Source organism: Saccoglossus kowalevskii, chromosome 16 (genome assembly GCF_978046115.1).
Source record: "Saccoglossus kowalevskii chromosome 16, keSacKowa6.1, whole genome shotgun sequence".
NCBI lineage: Eukaryota > Metazoa > Hemichordata > Enteropneusta > Harrimaniidae > Saccoglossus > Saccoglossus kowalevskii.
Window position 1 is genome coordinate 35,323,540 of NC_140656.1, and position 15,664 is coordinate 35,339,203.

Consider the following 15,664-nt stretch of genomic DNA (forward strand, 5'->3'; position numbering starts at 1 on the left):
TCAGTTCTTTAAGTTCAGCGTAAAACGACAGCAAATTTGGGAATTTCCGCTGTTTACATTGGGCGTATCAAACGCGCAATTTCTAAATTTAAGTCGTTTCAGTTACGACGGTTACGCGAGGGAAATTCGAGCGTTTACGCACCCAAATATAAACAACGGATTTACTGCAAAACACGTTGCTAATCCGGCAAGCGGCTACGACGGAAATTCAAATTTTCATGCAGTGCAAATCATTTGCCCATATTAACTATAGCCTCTTTTGTAAGCCATCTAATACTTGTGGCTTGTGTTTCAATTACATAACGTTAGTCCAAAAATGTCAGCTTCTATTATTTGAACACTCAGGAAAAACAGAACCCCATTATCAAGGTCACGTTTATATTGCGCTGGTCCCGCTAACTCTGGGTTTATTCTGTATAGTAGGTAAACAAATACAGACCATGCTGCATCCATCACTGACTCAACACCGAAAACATGCGCAGTAGTCTAGCTACTTAATATTCATGAGGGCGGGTCATAGTTCAACATAACATCTTGTTACAGTCACCTCATAGGCCTGGTAATCACTATTTTTCACTCATATTTTAATGAACACACAATACAAATACGCATATTAAGTTTATTGATGAATCCGTTTACAGTAAAAAGCACAACGCTAATAAACATAAACATAATTTTGTAAAAAGCGGTCCCCAGTTTCATTTAAATTCAAATATTCAATTGACTAAATATTGTCTACGAACATGTACAAAATAAGAAGGAACGTTGATGTCACAATACCATTGCCAGATTGACTAATTTGAATTCTAACATCAATTTAGCTTTGTAAAGATTTATATTTCACAGTACGTGAATGAATGTAGCATTCTAAATTATTTAACAAAATAATTTCTGTTAACTAATAAAAGTAATAAGAATTAATTATAAACATCAAATTTCATAGAAGCATGTCGAATTTTCAAAATTATTGTATACGAATTTTGTCCGAGCCGTGCTCAGCGGCGTTCTTTGCCAGTGACTTAATCATTCTCTACAGTAAATCAACCTACCCATTGCTATGCATATACAAACTCGTACATACACGTGAATCTTCTCGACTAACATGGAAACAGCATTGAGAATACTATCAAAGCAGAAAACATTGTATATATAGATATGAATATGAGCAAGCTTCAAATTCGACAATCACGGTGAATGTCAGTAGACCAATCTAACACAACAAGATATACCAACACTCTTTCCACCACCATCCACCACCTAGGTAGGTATATTCACAATAAAGCCACCAGGAACACGAACGCTTCATAGTTTCTAATATATGGAAAGTGAAAAAACACAATCGTAAGTACATGCCTTAAAAAGACAATATATCACTTACTTGGTGTGAAATAGTAGATTCGTGCACGAAATTTTACTCACATCAAAATTGTTGTGAGTTGAACATTTTAAATATATAGTGAATTCGCGTCTCATTCTTCCTCATAATAAATACGTTATGTTATGAATGAGCCTTACCAGCGTCTCCATGTTGAATAGGCTCCATCCAATACATCTCTCTACCATCACATTCTACATTGATCGTTTCACCAAAACAAGAAGTGTCTTTTATTGGTACATTGTCTAGTAAGAGATGTTCCTCACTCTCCTGTTCCACCTGTTGATCAACTCCCTGTAACATTGCATAATTTTATAGCCAATAAGTCATCGTATGTCAAATCTATAGAGACGTGTTACTGTTAAACGAAGAACATACTCATCACAAAGCAAAGCACGTAAAAAAACATATTTCAATACCCAATGAGATCTGACATTGTTAACGTGGCAATATATTGAAAGGAATTTGCGTTGTTGGAATAAAATTAAATCTGAAAAAGCTGTCAGTCAAGAGACAACATGTTGAATTTAATTTTAAAATCAAACACGCTGTCATGAAAGCATGTGATTCTTTCATTTTTTTAAATAGTTTAGCAATGTTGGTAATAATTCTCTTCTGAATAAATTCAAGAGGATGGACTACACGAATTTATGAAACACACTCAATTAGTTTAGTGTGTGGAAATATAGAAATAAAACTAGTAGATCCAATACATACATTTATTTGTTTATTTAATTTATTTATTAAGGGATGTGTAAGAACATGTGATAAATTTCACATACCTGTTCAGTGTCATTTTCCAAATTTCTTTTTAATTTGGATGGTTCCACATTCTTACTTGCACGCAATGGTCTCACGAAACATTTTTCACCACCTTTAGGCGCGATTACCTCTAATCTCTGAAAGTAAAAAAACACGCTATTTCACAACTGTGAATTTGAAGCATATAAAATGACATTATAACAGACGAATAGGCAAAACAATACTTGTTAAAGAAATCGTCATAGTAATCAGTGATTATCTTACTCTGTTGAAATCTTTGATAATAATTGCATCATCGGAATGTGAAGTGCGGTAGATTTCGATATTTTCTTCTTCATTAACGGTGATAGTCTGCTCTTCATCTCCAAGGATCACATTGAAAATCGCTGACTGTGATAACGGAGAAACAAATTAATTACAACAATTCGTTTTTGTGTTAATTTTTAGGCTTCATGCAATAAATGTATTCAAACACCATATGATCAGCTGCATATACTAAAATTCAAACTATAAATATATATATATATATATATAGTTTGAATTTGAATGATCATGTATTATTGGGAATCAAGAATACACAATGTATCAAATATGTTTATAAATACAGTTATTGATCAACTGACTGATTTGTTCATACTTACACTACTAGTACTATCAGTAGGAGCTGCAGCCACATATGCGACAACGAAACACAACACTGCTACAATGAATTTCATCTTATGACAGGGATTGACGGTTTTCTGTTAACACTGTTGACTGCTGACAAAATGTTGAGCAATGTACCGAGATGATTGTTTCTGCTCATTTATATACACTATAACCCATAACCACGTGATGTTTGTCTCAACCTGTCAATCCCAGCCGTGTCCTGGTTGGGTGAACTTTCTCAAGTACGTTTTCTCCGAAATGGCGCGTTCGTCGTACCCATTAATCAAATTGAATAGCTATTACAGAGCTAACAAAGCAGTTAGGCCATGTTTGGGTAACCACATGAACCAGGAAGAAGGACAGGAATATACCTTTTTCGATTTTGATAATAATTAATAAACATAGAAGTATATGGTTTCTCATTGTTTTACATAAATCAAGTTAGATGAAAAATACGTTATATCGAATACATTTAATGATGTGTTGTTATATTGAATTATGATTGTTACATGTAAAATACAACATTTTTGAATTGAGTCAGGTGACGTACAACTGATTTGAAACTAAACCCTATGAATGCATGATCCATTAATAAAACGAACCCATACTGGGTTGTCAATTAGTCTCAATATTATCAGAATTAACTCAGATGTCGTTGTTTTGCATACTCCAGTGAAACAGGGCCGTATTCATCTGTTTGAGTACATCTAAATCAAATTTTGTACATTTTTTTGGCAAATGAGGCCTCCATATTATGAAGGAATAGATAGGGGAAATCCCCGCCACAGGTCTCAAACCTTTCATTAAAAATGAAACGGATCTATACAATTAGAAGGAAATGCACAGGTTGTCACATGTTCTAATGGAACTTAAACTAGCATATCGCCAAATCTCGGTGAACCCATATGATTATAACTTAAAATATTCAAGCTGCGGTATTTTTTCTTTGACTCTAAAAAGTCAGTCGTCTTGCATACGACTGCAGGTCAGTGAACGACAAACATGGTTACGTATACATTCTCTCAAGTGGGGTGGGGGTGAATTGACTTAACGACTTTGGCAGTGTTGATGATAAGTAAACTGCTACTGAGTCATTTCATAAATTGAGAACATTTTTAAATGACGTACCGAGATGATTGTTTTTGCTCATTTATATACACTATAACCCATAACCACGTGACATTTGTCTCAAACTGTCAATCCTCACAGTGTCCTGGTTAAACTTGAGTGAGATTTCCCAGGTGTACATTTTTTTGGCAAATGGCACAGGTCACAAACTTTTCATTAAAAATGAGACGAATCTATACAAGGTGTGAATGCATATGCCGTGAGCGTATTGGTTCTAATTACATTTAAACAAAGTAAACATATGTTAGTCTTGCCTGTAATCAAACCAATGATAATGTATTAAGATTAACTTGTCTGTCAAGCATCGTCCGACTTTGTTGTCTTTCACAATTTGTCAAATAATTGTACCTCTTTGAGGAAGAGCTCGCTAGGGCGCCCTCTAAGGGGATAATTAGTTAAAAACGGTTCATTCCAATTCATTTGAGCGGATAGTACTCTGAGTTATCAATTAGTTATCAATTAGTCTCAATATTATCAGAATTAATGAACTCAGATGTCTTTTTTTTATTCTTGTCAAACAGGGCCGTATTCATCTTATTGAGTACATCTAAAGCATATTTGCACCAGATACTATTCTTAGTGTTTTGGTCATATTGATCAAACATCTTACACAGTTTGATAAGGCCAAATTAGATCCTGAATACTTACCGAAATTACATATTGACAAAACACAATACTACTGAACACGCTGTTTTGTACATTTTTTTGGCAAACGAGGCCTCCATATTATAAAGGGATATATAGGGGAAATCCCCACCAGAGGTCACAAACCTTTTATTAAAATGAAACGGATCTATACAAGGTGTGAATGCATATGTGGTGAGCGCACAGACACGTTCTAATTACTATCTTCTAACATTTAAACAAAGTTAACATTTGTTTGTCTTGCCTGTAATCAAACGAATGATAATGTATTAAGATTAACTTGTCTGTCAAGCGTCGTCCGACGTTGTTGTCTTCCACAGTCGTTCACAATTTGTCAAGTAATTGTACCTCTTCGAGAAAGAACTCGCTAGGGCGCCCTCTAAGGGAATAATTAGTTAAAAACGGTTCATTCCAATTCATTCGAACGGATAGTACGCTGGGTTGAAGGTTCTGCCTCTGTTCAATCAGCTGAAAGACCGGAGAATGATGAGATACATACATCTAGCCTTTTAGAGTTGATAATTACGAAGAAATAATTAGAAGGAAATGCAAAGGTTTTCACATGTTCTAATGGAACTTAAACTAGCATATGGCCAAATCCCTATGATCCCCTATGATTATAACTTACTTGGAACTTGGAACATTGCTCTGGGGATTGAATAATTCACGCAAAATATATCCTGATTTTATTTGTGTTAAACATGTTACAATAAGATTTGGGTTAATTCGGATAATTTATGATGGTTAACTTTTTAAAAAATCTTAAAACACCACATGCAGAAACGAATACATTAATTTTCTAGAATGCATATATTCTTTCCAGTGTGACGGTACCAACACGAAAAATATAATGAAGTATGTTTTACGACCCTGGTTCTGACGCATTCAGTTGGATTATCTATTTTAGTGTCATCGATCTACTCATTTGATATGTTCAATTTCAACCGGGCTATATCTTACATCGTCAATAAGTTATATGTACAATGATCTCTGCTTTACAGACTCTTTCTTTAGTTTAGAAATTGTTATCGCAGTGACATCACGTACGAACGTTTGGTCCACACGACGTTGCAGTATTATCTAGGACCAATAACGTGCATGTTTGAGGTAGACATTATAAACATATATTACAGGAAGTACATTGTTTACTCATTGTGCTCAGTAGTAAAATTTCTTTTATGTTATAACCTTTGGAACACTTACTGGTAATCAGGCGATCATGCCAAATGCTACAGCCATTACTTTGCCACGCCTTAAAGTTTGATGGGAGAGTATGTAAGATTTAGTACGAGACAGCAAAAAGTTACCTAAGCTTACAGATTGGATGACTAAAGAACTAATGTGTATTCCATGGCTTCGAACCTAGTATCTCTACAGTGCAAGTGTTATTGGCCAAGCGAGTTAAAGTCCCCTACACACTACGTTCAGTTCCATTATACCTTGGCAGAATTCACACTATAAACATGAACTAGCTGTTAACGAAATCAAACATAGTGACGCCTGTTCTTGTGAATATCCATTGCAAACAGAACACGAGGCCAAGTGTTGTGACGCGTTTTCATGAGAAATCGAACGATCACGTGATTATATAGAACGGGACAATCTATTGGTTAAATTTGAAATTGTTACAGGAAGGTTGATAGATAGATTTTGCTTTTTGGTGTGCCCAATCAGATCACACAATTTAATTGCGGCCAAATACAGCTTTTCCTAACGCGATCACGCTCGGGTTCGTCCAATCTGATTAAAATCTGATGTAGTGTATGGGCTTCAATTATTTTGGCTATAAACTTATTTTAATTTTATTTTTTATTATATTTGTTATTAATGCCCTTTTATTTTATTATTTTACTTTGATTTTGATTTTGTGATTTTTTTTAATTCCGCCCTACCTACATCTGACCAGATTTCAACGAGACCCACTATTGACGATTTTAGTCAACGAATCACAGACCCTTAAGTAAGGGTCTGAGCCAGCTAGTCGTGCTTTTCACATGGTGTTCTTTGCTGTCTTCACTGCGTTCTCAACTTTACCATTGCTCTGGGGGTATCGTGGAGAAGAAGTAATATGTTCAAATCCCCAATCTTTGCTGGATTTCTTAAATGCATCTGACGCTTCCTGTGGACCGTTATCTGAGATACATGTGTCTGGTATCCCATGTCAAGCAAATTGGGCTTTGAGTTTACCTATAACTGTTTTCGCTGTTGTATCTGGTAAGTAGTCAATAGTTGGAATAGTAGTCTACAATGACTAAGTAATCTCTTCCATTCAATACGAACTGGTCGGTTCCAACTTTTGCCCACAGTCTATCTGGAACTTCATGCAGAATCAGAGTTTCTTTCTGTTGTCACGTTCCTACAGTCTGGCACACATCACATTTTGCAATGTCATCTTTGATCTCTGCACTCATGTTTGGTCAATACAATGATTTTTTGGCTCTGCATAGACATCCCTCAATACCAATATGTGATGAATGAATACGCTTTAACATATCATCTCTTAGTGAACGTGGTACTACTGCTCGTTCACCTTTGAATATCACACCATTCTGAGAGCTTAGTTCATCACGGATATGGAAGTAAGGAGTTATTTGTGCAGGCCTTATTTTCTGGAAATCCAGTTTGTATCACTTTAGATAACATCTGAAGGCGTTCATCGCTTTCTATGTGTTGTCTGATATCCTCTATTCTCGGTTCTGCAATTGGTAGATAATCTAACATGTTCACTGTCTCAATATCTGTCTGCAAACCTTCTAGGGGTGCATCCAGCAAGTATGCACGGCTTAGTGTATCTGCTAAGTACATTTGCTTTCCCGGGTGATATACCAGGTTTACCTCATACTTTTGTAATCTTAACAGCATTCTCTGCAGTCCCTTTGGAGTACTATGAAGACGCTTCTTCAGGATCATCTCCAACGGTTTATGATCTGACTGTACCTTTCTGCCATAGGTATACTGGTGAAATCTTTCTAACCCAAAAATAACTGATAACAATTTGAGCATATCTTGTCTCAGCATTCGTTAATGCTCTGCTTGCGAAAGCTATTGACTGACCATTCTGGGTTAGGGCTGCACCTAAACCGGTTTGTGACGCATCTGTCTGCAAGGTTAGTTCTTTATCCATGTCATAGTATTGCAGTACTGGATAAGAAGTGACTAACCGTTTCACTTCATCTATTGTATCATCATGGACTTTCAACCAACACCACTCACTATCTTTGTTTGTTAGCTTTCTGAGCTGCTTACAAATAGCACTAAGTTTTGGTAGAAACTTACTCAGGTAGTTGACAAATCCTATGAATCTCTGAATTCCAGCCACATCTTTTGGCTTCTCAGTCACAGCTCTCACTTTTGCTGAATCTGGCTTTAGACCTTCATCAGTTATGAATGGAAGTTGACTCAACCTCAATTTGATTTTGTCTTTGTTCAGTTTCAGATTGTGCTCTCTGCATAGATTCATCAGTGCACGCATCTTTATGTCGTGGTCTATCGTGGCTTCACTCACTGATTCTCCTTCACCAAATATCAGTGTGTCATCGACTATGGACCTCACACCTGGCAATCATTCAATAGCTTGGTCATGTCTACGCTGGTACTCCTCGGGCACTGTGGATATAACAAAGGGCATTCATATCCAACGAAACCTACCAAATAGTGTATTGAATGTAGTTAGATAAGAGCTCTCCTTATCCAACTCAATGTGCCAGAAACTATTCTTGGCATCATAACACTAAACACCTTAGCTTTGCTCAGCTCTGGTAATATGTCTTCTATAGTCTGTGAAGGGTAATGACTTCTACGTAGTGCTGTATTCAAGTTACACGGATCAATGCAAATTCTCATTTTGCCTGGCTTGATTACTGTTACTAGACTAGACACCCAGGGTGTCGGCTCTGTAATTGGTGCTATTAATTTCTCTTCTATCAGTCTATCTAGTTCATCCTTTAGCTGACCTTTGACTGCTATAGGTACTTTCCTTGGAGGATGAATGACTGGTTGCACATTTGGGTCTAACTCAAGGTGGTACTTTCCTGCTAATTTACCTGTACCTTCAAAGACGTCTGGAAACTCTTTGACTATTTGACTATTTGCTCTGCTGACACTGGCTTTGTATCAGTTTTCTTGTCAGTTCGGTGTACTGGTAGTCTCATCTTGGCTGTTGGTTTGTCATTAACAACCATGATTTGTTCATGTTGTACCTTAACTAGTCCCATTTGTTGAATAGCTCTACTTCCTAGTAACGGTATGCTTGTCTCATCGTCAACTACTACAAACTCTGCTCTGTATTTTTTTCCATTTTTTGGGTTGACCATTTTGACTTTGGTCTGTACCTTGGGCTTCATCATTGCCTTGTTGTACATCACTAGTACTCTATCTGTCTTCATGAATTCGTAATCATTCACATTGCCTAGTTCCATTAATGAATTGATGATGCATGATGCTCCCAAATCAAGCTGAAACTTGACTGGTCTCTTATTAATGTTCATTGTAGCATGTATCTGCTTGGGAAAACTGCTCTCAGTCACTCTATTGATATATTCGTTTTCTGGTGGTAAAGTGACTAACTGTATCTCCTCAAACTCATTGTCACTGTATTCTGCTATATTATACACTGCTTTCTGTTTGCGCTTGTCTAAATCTAAATCCGTTTCACTCAACAGTCTTTCTCTGGGTCTGGTGTCACCAATACCACAAACTAGTCTGTCTCTGATGAGAGAGTCATGTGATGTACTGAAATTACATGAACCTTTAAATCTGTTATGTACTTGTCAAGTCCTTCATGAGGTTCTTGATTTCTAGTGAAGAATTTGTATCTCTCTACTGTTTCATTGTTCTTCGGGTTGCAGTGATCATCAAAAGCTTTAATTAAGTCTTCCAACTTGAGATCTTTCTCTTCTTTCTCAAATTTCATTGTTTCATATATCTCTTTTCCTTCTTTTCCGATGAGATATAGAAATAATTTGCATTTCTTGTTTCCCTGTGTTTCTGTTAACACTAGCTCTGTATAATGTGTCAACTCTTTTTTCCACCTCTTCCACACCAATGCTAAATTGTTGGCGTTCACATCAACTTTATCTGGTTCCTTGATGTTCTCCATGTTTTGTATTATAACAACAATGTAGTGGGAATTTGCAAAATTCGAATCTGTACTTTTTGAAACACGATCGTTTTCAAAGACGTTGCTATGCTTCAAAAGATGTACACAGTAATAAATCATCAGCGATTCATCAACACGTATTTAATTACGACTCTCGGTGCTTGTAAAAGTCAGGTTACTCACAGATTTTTTGTGAAATCTGATGCGTTTCTGTCAAACTTGACGTCGCTGATTTGCCGTCGTGCGTTCACTGTCGATCTCCGATCGCCGATAAGATCAGTCTTGCTTCTGTTTACGTGGATCAAATTTCTTTAGTTATGGCAAATAACAATCACTTCTGACACCATGTTTCATATGCTGCTTGCCTGAATTAATAACTGAAGACCTTACGTGTAACTCACTGGACGCAATGATCCCGGGACCCGCCGTAGGCGGCAGTATTTTCATGCGAGGTCAATTTTGGATCACCAGGGCATTCATAAACGCGTAATTAGGACTGAGACGAGAATCAATTTTGGGTGCCAGAAATCAACCAAAGACGCTTATTTGGGTATAATTTGCGCTGTCAATACAAAGTTCAGGTTAATAAAATAAGATTGACGACGTTTTCCCAGGAGAAAAAAGTGAATTATTTGTTGAAAATAACGGAGAAAACTTGATACGCACAAATCGTGACGTCGACTCTACGCATGTAATGCAGCGTCATGGAAATTGTTTACAGTACACGTACACGCATCTTTTGATGACATAGGTTATTTTTCTAGCCAGGCCAGGACGCCGTACAAACATTGTACTAATAGAAGGTAAGAGCTTTTGCCCTTTTCCACAAATTTTAATATATTCTTAACAATTGCTTTACCTATAAAACTCTGCACACCATGCTATGATCATTCAGTGTTTTGAACTAAACTACTCATCGCTTAGCAAAACCGATTTATTGGCACATAATGTCATGAATCGGGGAATCTAATGGACAAAAATAAATCGCCAAGTATTGCATCGTACATAAATGATGACAGCGATTTACTAGGCCTATGGCCCGTGAACTCGTATGATTTGTGCAATGTGCACATGCACGGTGCGACTAGTAACAATTACCTAACCTAGAGGTCCTTCACGCCACAGTTGTCACGATGCATCTCAATAAAATAGCATCTAAAACCAAAATAAGGCCGATATGTGTAAATACTTGTACATTAGTCTGGTTATGCAGCCAGCAATAATGAAATTGCAAGAATGGCATTGGCAAAATGATGACCTCGAATGTAGCCATGTCTAGTGCATGGATAAGATTTATAGTCGTAACCCGCTAATGTAATGTTATAGTGTCTATGAAGTATGTGATCATGATTAATCATTTGTGACCACGCCATTGATTATATAGGCTACCACACACTGTATAATATTGAGCAGAAAGCCATGCAAAAAGCAGCATTTCATTCACCACATTGGCATGGCTGGCTGTACTCATTCTTACTTTTTCATGACCATTGTTACATTTTGTCACATGCAAGAAACAGCAAGAGCTGCAATCTGTACATCGAAAATGCTCTTATCATGCTTGTGATGATGCTATTGTAGATAAATGGCCACAGCAGGAATGTACATAACTGTCATTTATTAGGCAGTAACTGATAGGGGCCAATTCCTTGTGCTGATGTCTACATACACATGTACATCAGTGAAAGTTTTGCTGTCACCAGCTAGCTGCCATTCTTGAAATGGTGCCATCGATCAACAGTTCATGCCACTCATCTCAACCTTAAACAATGACATGTGTTGTCATTTGTTAATAAGGCCTAATTTTATTTTATGGAAATGAATTAACTTTTCCTAAAATGAACAAAAGTTGATATTAATATCATCATGTAAAAAAACAATTGTTTAAAGTGATTGTATTTGATGTAGACTGAACATGTTGGGGAAAAAATAAATCTACAATAATAAAATCCCTGCCTAACTACCCAATATTTTTTACCCTAATACTGGAAACACCAAATTTGTTTTTCATTGGCCTTATAATGGTTTGAGATCTTTTCAACATAGTCCACATAAATAATGAGGGATAAACTGGTATTCTGTACAAACAGGTCCATGCATTTACATTCTATGATTCTAGTTTGATGTTGACTCATTTACAGCCTTGGTAATACCAGGATTTTACTCCTTATAGCATGTGTATGGGCTGTCTTATGCAAACCAACAATGCTGTCTTTGCAGATGGTCAATTCACTTGGCACATTGCCATTGCCATGCGTTAAATTCATTACGAGTTATATCAGTCTGATGGGATTCGTAAGATCAATGATATTCCTATGAAGTACAATTACATTTGATATAGTCTCTTTGCACTTAATTTATTTTCGATTCATTCTGAATGGACAGTTGCATGAACATACTATACCCTAAAAATAAGGGGGTATATTTGTACGACACCCTGTAATTTTGCATGATATGGGTCTATAATACTGTCTTGTACAATGTTGTAAACAGTTAACTACTGGTTTTGTACAGTTTATTGTTGCTGCATATATACAGACAACAAGATATAATATTTTCGGCAATATGACTACTACCAAATTGGTTGTTGGTAGTGATACCAGATTTAATCATGACACTCTGTTGACAACACTAATTTACCTCATTATAATGTTAATGTTCATAACCTGTGTTTATTTTCAATGAGGGGATGTTTGAATGCACGGCAGTGCTTTCAGCATGCTCTCGCCAGTTATTTACAATGTGCCTCAAGATTTAATTATGGAAGTCTAATCATTTCCAAAGCATTATCTATTTCCTCTACTCAACACCTTACTCAAATCATTCATTACCTTTATATAATCTTACCACTTACTTGTTTTTTATTTCTTCCAGGCGAGATAATTCAACCAGCACATGTACCTTCTACTGGTTAAACTTTACTTTATTTTTACTCGAATGTTTTTTTAAAACTTGTTTATTGTTGGTTTAAATAAAAATACAAACTTTATTATTTCCTTGTTCATTACAGACGATTATTTTATTCACACTATTTTTACATGGTTGTCTTCCAACTAGTCATGCTAGTGATGTCTGATAGCAACTGGCCAAATTACAATCGAGTGGTGGGTGAGTCACAGTCAAGTACAAATAAGCCATTCACTGCCAAATAACAAATATAATCATTCTTTCCGATCAAGTACTTTAACCTCCCCCTCTTGATTCAAATGACATAACCAAAAGACTTAAGACATCAGCTACTTCCTATAACACACAACACCATATTCACATAATTGTTCATACATGTATACATTGTCACAGCAAAATCAATTCCATAAATTTACCAATGGCTCAAGCAAATCATTTGCCCATATTAACTATAGCCTCTTTTGTAAGCCATCTAATACTTGTGGCTTGTGTTTCAATTACATAACGTTAGTCCAAAAATGTCAGCTTCTATTATTTGAACACTCAGGAAAAACAGAATCCCATTATCAAGGTCACGTTTATATTGCGCTGGTCCCGCTAACTCTGGGTTTATAGTAGGTAAACAAATACAGACCATGCTGCATCCATTACTGACTCAACACCGAAAACATGCGCAGTAGTCTAGCTACTTAATATTCATGAGGGTGGGTCATAGTTCAACATAACATCTTGTTACAGTCACCTCATAGACCTGGTAATCACTATTTTTCACTCATATTTTAATGAACACACAATACAAATACGCATATCAAGTTTATTGATGAATCCGTTTACAGTAAAAAGCACAACGCTAATAAACATAAACACAATTTTGTAAAAAGCGGTCCCCAGTTTCATTTAAATTCAAATATTCAATTGACTAAATATTGTCTACGAACATGTACAAAATAAGAAGGAACGTTGATGTCACAATACCATTGCCAGATTGACTAATTTGAATTCTAACATCAATTTTGCTTTGTAAAGATTTATATTTCACAGTATGTGAATGAATGTAGCATTCTAAATTATTTAACAAAATAATTTCTGTTAACTAATAAAAGTAATAAGAATTAATTATAAACATCAAATTTCATAGAAGCATATCGAATTTTCAAAATTATTGTATACGAATTTTGTCCGAGCCGTGCTCAGCGGCGTTCTTTGCCAGTGACTTAATCATTCTTTACAGTAAATCAACCTACCCATTGCTATGCATATACAAACTCGTACTAACACGTGAATCTTCTCGACTAACATGGAAACAGCATTGAGAATACTATGGAAGCAGAAAACATTGTATATATAGATATGAATATGAGCAAGCTTCAAATTCGACAATCACGGTGAATGTCAGTAGACCAATCTAACACAACAAGATATACCAACACTCTTTCCACCACCATCCACCACCTAGGTAGGTATATTCACAATAAAGCCACCAGGAACACGAACGCTTCATAGTTTCTAATATATGGAAAGTGAAAAAAACACAATCGTAAGTACATGCCTTAAAAAGACAATATATCACTTACTTGGTGTGAAATAGTAGATTCGTGCACGAAATTTTACTCACATCAAAATTTTTGTGAGTGGAACATCTTAAATATATAGTGAATTCGCGCCTCATTCTTCCTCATAATAAATATGTTATGTTATGTTATGAATGAGCCTTACCAGCGTCTCCATGTTGAATAGGCTCCATCCAATACATCTCTCTACCATCACATTCTACATTGATCGTTTCACCAAAACAAGAAGTGTCTTTTATTGGTACATTATCTAGTAAGAGATGTTTCTCACTCTCCTGTTCCACCTGTTGATCAACTCCCAGTAACATTACATAATTTTACAGCCAATAAGTCATCGTATGTCAAATCTATAGAGACGTGTTACTGTTAAACGAAGAACATACTCATCACAAAGCAAAGCACGTAAAAAAACATATTTCCATACCCAATGAGATCTGACATTGTTAACGTGGCAATATATTGAAAGGAATTTGCGTTGTTGGAAGAAAATTAAATCTGAAAAAGCTGTCAGTCAAGAGACAACATGTTGAATTTATTTTTAAATCAAACACGCTGTCATGAAAGCATGTGATTCTTTCATTTTTTTAAATAGTTTAGCAATGTTGGTAATAATTCTCTTCTGAATAAATTCAAGAGGATGGACTACACGTATTTTTGAAACACACTCAATTAGTTTAGTGTGTGGAAATATAGAAATAAATCTAGTAGATCAAATACATCCATTTATTAAGGGATACACCAGTACACAAATGTAAGAATATGTGATAAATTTCACATACCTGTTCAGTGTCATTTTCCAAATTTCTTTTTAATTTGGATGGTTCCACATTCTTACTTGCACGCAATGGTCTCACGAAACATTTGTCTCCACCTTTAGGCGCGATTACCTCTAATCTCTGAAAGTAAACAAACACACTATTTCACAACTGTGAATTTGAAGCATATAAAATGACAATATAACAGACGAATAGGTAAAACAATCCTTGTTAAAGAAATCGTTATAGTAATCAGTGATTATCTTACTCTGTTGAAATCTTTGATAATAATGGCATCATCGGAATGTGAAGTGCGGTATATTTCGATATTTTCTTCTTCATTAACGGTGATAGTCTGCTCTTCATCTCCAAGGATCACATTGAAAATCGCTGGCTGTGATAACGGAGAAACAAATTAATTACAACAATTCGTTTTTGTGTTAATTTTTAGGCTTCATGCAATAAATGTATTCAAACACCATATGATCAGCTGCATATACTAAAATTATATATATATATATATTTTGAGTTTGAATCTGAATGATCATGTATTATAGGGAATCAAGAATACACAATGTATCAAATATTTTTATAAATACAGTTATTGATCAACTGACTGATTTGTTCATACTTACACTACTAGTACTATTAGTATGACCTGCAGCCACATATGCGACAACGAAACACAACACTGCTACAATAATTTTCATCTTATGACAGGGATTGACGGTTTTCTGTTAACACTGCTGACAAAATGTTGAGCAATGTACCGAGA

The 15,664-nt window shown here is 35.7% G+C and overlaps 2 protein-coding genes across 2 annotated transcripts; both read right to left on the reverse strand.

The window, feature by feature from the left end:
- Window positions 1-605: 605 nt before the first annotated feature.
- LOC102808517 (uncharacterized) lies at window positions 606-2,941 on the reverse strand. The gene is made up of 5 exons (XM_085491431.1): window positions 2,779-2,941; window positions 2,402-2,527; window positions 2,158-2,274; window positions 1,516-1,669; window positions 606-1,311 (listed from the first exon to the last, which is right to left on the reverse strand). Exons 1-5 carry the CDS (start codon window positions 2,851-2,853, stop codon window positions 1,211-1,213), a joined length of 573 nt encoding a protein of 190 aa, XP_085347557.1. The 5' UTR covers window positions 2,854-2,941; the 3' UTR covers window positions 606-1,210.
- Window positions 2,942-13,363: 10,422 nt separating this feature from the next.
- Window positions 13,364-15,664, reverse strand: LOC144345069 (uncharacterized). Its single transcript, XM_085491694.1, has 5 exons — window positions 15,525-15,664; window positions 15,158-15,283; window positions 14,914-15,030; window positions 14,280-14,418; window positions 13,364-14,069 (listed from the first exon to the last, which is right to left on the reverse strand). Exons 1-5 carry the CDS (start codon window positions 15,597-15,599, stop codon window positions 13,969-13,971), a joined length of 558 nt encoding a protein of 185 aa, XP_085347820.1. The 5' UTR covers window positions 15,600-15,664; the 3' UTR covers window positions 13,364-13,968.